This window comes from Penaeus chinensis, chromosome 21 (genome assembly GCF_019202785.1).
Source record: "Penaeus chinensis breed Huanghai No. 1 chromosome 21, ASM1920278v2, whole genome shotgun sequence".
Taxonomy (NCBI): domain Eukaryota; kingdom Metazoa; phylum Arthropoda; class Malacostraca; order Decapoda; family Penaeidae; genus Penaeus; species Penaeus chinensis.
In genome coordinates this window covers 26,681,273-26,686,272 of record NC_061839.1, presented here as the reverse complement: position 1 = coordinate 26,686,272, position 5,000 = coordinate 26,681,273, and the positions used below count along the sequence as shown (strand labels likewise).

The window sequence follows — 5,000 nt, the reverse complement described above, 5'->3', positions numbered from 1 at the left end:
ACTTTTTCTTTTCTTTTACCACTGTTTATGACTTTGATGCAAAATAGTTGTGATACATGACGATTCCAAAAATACACAAACCAGGCAGCGGCAGGACCGCATCCCGCAGCAGGGCTCACCGAAGTCGCTGGTGCAGAACATCTGCTTGGCGCGCCGCGGCCTCTCGCAGGGGCCGCAGGAGGATGGGACTTCGGGTTCCTTCTTCTTCTTCTTCTTCTTCCGTCTACCCTTGCCGCCCTTGCTCTCCTCCCCCTTCGGCTTCCCTTTCACGGGCTTCTTGTACGGCTTAATGGGCTTCTTCGGTCTGTATGTGTCGTTGTCCTCGCGGTTGGGGGGCGAGGAGGGTCGTCTTTTGGGGGCGAAGGGGGGGCGACGTCGGAACGGTGTCCGAGGGCGAGGACGAGGCCGGCGGAGGGGCGTCCTCAAGGGCGGCTTCCGGATCCTCGTCACGTTTACACTCGTCAACACGGCCGGTCGTGGCGTTGTAGTCGTCGTGGTCGTGGTGGTTGCGGAAGTCGTCGAGGGGGTGGCGGGGGAGTGGGTGGGGGTCGTGGGCGTGGAGGAGGAGGAGGAGGAGGAGGAGGTCGCGGACGGGAGGGGGACGACGGCGGGGGGGGCCTCGCCGGAAGCGGAGTTCGGTGTCCAGTACTCGTAGTAGATGCCCGGGTTGTGTTCGCGAAGCAACACCTGGGGGCGGAAGGGCGGGCTCAGGAATATGGGCAAGAGCGCTCTCACTCTCACTCACTCAGTCTCTCTCTCTCTCTCGCTCTCTCTCTCTCTCTCTCTCTCTCTCTCTCTCTCTCTCTCTCTCTCTCTCTCTCTCTCTCTCTCTCTCTCTCTCTCTCTCTCTCTCCCTCTCTCTCCCTCTCTCTCCCTCTCTCTCTCCCTCTCTCTCCCTCCCTCTCTCCCTCTCTCTCCCTCTCTCTCCCTCTCTCTCTCTCTCTCTCTCTCTCTCTCTCTCTCTCTCTCTCTCTCTCTCTCTCTCTCTCTCTCTCTCTCTCTCTCTCTCTCTCTCTCTCTCCCCCTACATCCCACTACAAACCGTGCGCAGTTTCACATGTGTGAGTTCCTTAATATCCTATAAAACATTTTATACATTTTACCAGGAAATCCGCCAATTCTCCTCCATGTGATACCTACCAATCACCATTAGTCACCTTAAGTATGAGCAACTGAAACCCTCTTTAAATTCCTTATTTAGCATGGGTTACCACAATCCCCATAATAGTCCCCGGGTTTTATAATAAAAACCTAACTCTGCTGCACCATAACTATGAGTAAATGAGAGTTTCCCTTTGATATTTGGCAAGTTATTTCAACCCACACGATATACAGCTTTTCATTCTGCAGTGCAACACTCTAGGCTTCTGGAATACCATCATCTACACCTAATTGAACAATGACACATAAGTTATTAAAAAAAAAAAAAAAACTCATAAAGTTCCCCATTTGTCCTAATCTATTGTGAATTGACACAGGCCTCACAAAGCCCCTTTCATTTCACCGAAGAATGAAGTAAACAAAAAACTTCATATTACAATATGTAACAATCTCAAATCCCCCATGTTCACCCTGCAAGAACATGACTCAACGAACCCTCTGAACAATACCCTTAATGTGGTACCATGACCACCACCCTCTCCCTCTCTCCCCCTGTCCGACCCTCCGCCTTTTCCCCCTACCATGAGCGTGAGGTCTTCGGAGGTGGGTCCCAGGGCGCTGAGGCTTTCCGATTCGTCCTCGTTGCGGGCGTACGTGAAGAGGGTGCCGCCCGCGTCCACCTCCCCGGGCCAGTCGATCAGCCAGTCGCCGTTCAGCAGGAATTTGCTCCCGGCCTTCAGCGCTGGTGGGGGGGGGGGGGGGGGGGTAAGAGGTTAGTGGTGGTGGCAAAAAACTGGCTGAAGGAGGGAGCTGTGTGTTTACTTATATGCATTAACAAGCGCGTGTTTATCTATCTGTATGTTCGTGTGTCTTTGTTTGTCTGTCTGTCTGTCCATGTTAGATAATTTTATATATTTTCCCCTTTAAGTAATATCTAGTATGTTACTGTAGTGCGTTGTATATTTTTTTGTTTGTTTGTCGAGAGAAAGAAGAAGATATGAGAGGAGAGAAGAGAAGAGAAGACGAAAGGAAAGAAAGGAAACGAAAATAAAATAAAAGAAAAGAAGAGAAAAAAAGAAATATAATATAATAAAATAAAATGAAATAAAGTAAGAAAAGAAATCAAAAGGAAAGACAGAAAAGCAAGAGAGAGAGAGAGAAATAGAGAGAGAGAGAGAGAGAGAGAGAGAGAGAGAGAGAGAGAGAGAGAGAGAGAGAGAGAGAGAGAGAGAGAGAGAGAGAGAGGGAGAGAGGGAGGGAGAGGGAGGGAGGGGGAGGGAGAGAGAGAGAGAGAGAGAGAGAGAGAGAGAGAGAGAGAGAGAGAGAGAGAGAGAGAGAGAGAGAGAGAGAGAGAGAGAGAGAGAGAGAGGGAGAGATGGAGGGAGGGGGAGGGAGAGAGAGGGAGAGAGAGGGAGAGAGAGAGAGAGAGAGAGAGAGAGAGAGAGAGAGAGAGAGAGAGAGAGAGAGAGAGAGAGAAAGGGGGGGGGGGAGAAAGAAAATATAAAGAATGAAAGAAAGAGAAAGAATAAGTAAATATAATTAACGAAAGAAAGAAAACGAAAAAAGAATGGAAGAGAGAAAGAACGAGCGAGAGATCACGAGCGACACGGGTCTCAGCGCTCAACAAGTAACGATCCACACGGGGCCATAAAACACCCCTTGTTTCCCCGCGCATTAACACACAACCTGGGGACTTAACGCCAGAGGACATCAGCATCCATTCACCACCGAGTTACAGGCCAACGTTAATTGACATTTCCTGGCCGAGCGAGAGAAGTCATTACAACAAAGGAGCTCGTTAACAGATCGATATCAAGAGGTAAATAAACCAACAGGTCGGGCGCGGACACGTAACAATTCTCTGGCCGCGACGGTTACGACCCGACGCGCTGGAATAGCATGGTGTGGCTTGACACTATGTTGTTTTTGTGGGTTGGACCGATCGGTATGGGTGAATGGGTGAGCGATATCTTGCTTAAAACGTCTCATTGAACATTTAACAGTCCCTTGTACTGAATAAAGCTGGGAACTGTTTACTTTGGGGTCGTCCATGCGCCAGAGCGGTTTTCTGAAGTTTAGTACTATTTTGTTGTCAGTATTTTGTTAGCATTATCTTACTTTGAACGCGTCGAACTGGTTTGGTGTGCTTTACCACGGTCTTCCTCGAAACATTCCGAATCAAACGTTTGAGAATATAACATAGAGGTTGAATTGATCTAAAAAATACGCCAAATTAGTCATTATGATTTAGCTCTGTCTCGCTCCAAACACGGCGAATCAGCGCTGTTTATCACTTTTTTGCATGCCCTCGAGGGCATGCAACTTGTGCGATACAAAGTGGACAATTATCTTAGGGAGATTATCACTTAGACTTGCCTTATTTGCACTCGCCCCTTTATGGTTCGCTGCAGCCTGAGTGAGTGCGAAAGATAGCGAATTTATGCAGTTTTTTTTTTTTTTTTTTTTAGTTTTTTTTCTATATTCTTTTTTTTTCCTCTTTTATGTTAATGCTTTTGCTTTGGTTGTATGTGTGCTCTTGGATTTTTTATCTGTGTAAGTATTAGGGTACGACCTTGTCCGTGTGTGTACGTTCGTACGTGTCACACACACACAAAACTTACCCAAGAAGTTTGGCGAAGTATCTCTCACCCTCACGTTGGTCGCGCCCTTCGGTATGTAAGACACGTCATAATAACCATAATTTCCTGAAAATAGAAACATGAAATAAATATACAAATTTAATATCTCACCATTAGTCAAAACTCAAACTGGTTTCACAGTACATACTAAAACTACGAGGATATATTTGTGTCCATGCTTTATAATCTTGCACACGTCACAGCTACACTTGCTCAGCTTGTTAGCTCTTACAGGACATGCTAGAAATAAGAGGAACACCTTGGACATTCGAATATACACGTGCCTTTAAGATCCTACGCAGCTTCCAAGGATATGGGATGGGGAATTATTTCCGTGAGGCAAGAGCAAGACAGGAAGATAATGATAATTCAAAATTCTGACCTGTCATAATTCTCATCATTTATATAATGCCTTTTATTTCCTTGAGCCAGTGACATGAAGGTAAAAGAAACAAAAAAAACTCATCTATTGTGATTACTACTTATAACAGCCTATTATAGCGATAGTCATCATGGATACTTACAAAACACTCGTATATAATGCTGAGGTATTAGTAAATTCAGAACGTACTCATCAGCAACACTCGTCAAGATAAATGGCGAAAATCTCTGCTGTGTTGATAAAGAGGCATAAAAACAAAACACACAAAGTTTATTGAGAGGCTTCATGTTACAGCAAAGTTCATTTGCTGTACAGTGCGTGTTTCTCTTCAGCCATACCAGCCTTTGCAATACTTATCAGCAACAATTCTCCCCATAGTACACACAAACATCATTCACCCTCACCAACGACAACAACAACAACATTCATCACAAGGCCCATCAACAACACTCGGCAATAGTACTCGTCAACAACACTCATCAGAGACACTAACTGGGAGATCTGTCGCCGGCGCGGGTCAGAGGCGACGGCTGGTCGGCGGCGGGCAGGTCGGTGTGGAAAACGCCAACATGTCGGGTACACGTTTCGTTGTGTCCTCCGCAGATCCTACACATGTCTTCCCTTGCTGTGCCGCCCAGCCGCCCGTCGCACGAGAGACGCTGTTGGGAAGAGGATGGTGATGATGCTGAGTGATGAAAGTGGTGGTGGTTATGAACGGTCAAGGCCAGTAGAATACAAGGTCTGTTCAGGCAGTTTAAAATTTGATTGATTACTGCACAGCTGATATGGGACGTTACCCCAGTTAAGATGACGGTAGTATAATGAATTTGCTCTATATTTCCAGTAATTATGAATAATATTAAGCTTAAACACACACT

At 46.4% G+C, this 5,000-nt stretch overlaps 1 protein-coding gene across 1 annotated transcript in view; it reads right to left on the bottom strand.

The window, feature by feature from the left end:
• Positions 1–5,000, bottom strand: part of LOC125036457 (ADAMTS-like protein 5) — an 18,661-nt gene that overhangs the window by 1,326 nt on the left and 12,335 nt on the right. The window contains exons 7-10 of the mRNA XM_047629051.1: positions 4,616–4,781; positions 3,723–3,806; positions 1,683–1,843; positions 120–687 (exon numbers count right to left, since the gene is read on the bottom strand). Of these exons, the coding sequence (XP_047485007.1) occupies positions 120–687; positions 1,683–1,843; positions 3,723–3,806; positions 4,616–4,781 (979 nt within the window). The remainder of the gene's footprint in view (positions 1–119; positions 688–1,682; positions 1,844–3,722; positions 3,807–4,615; positions 4,782–5,000) is intronic.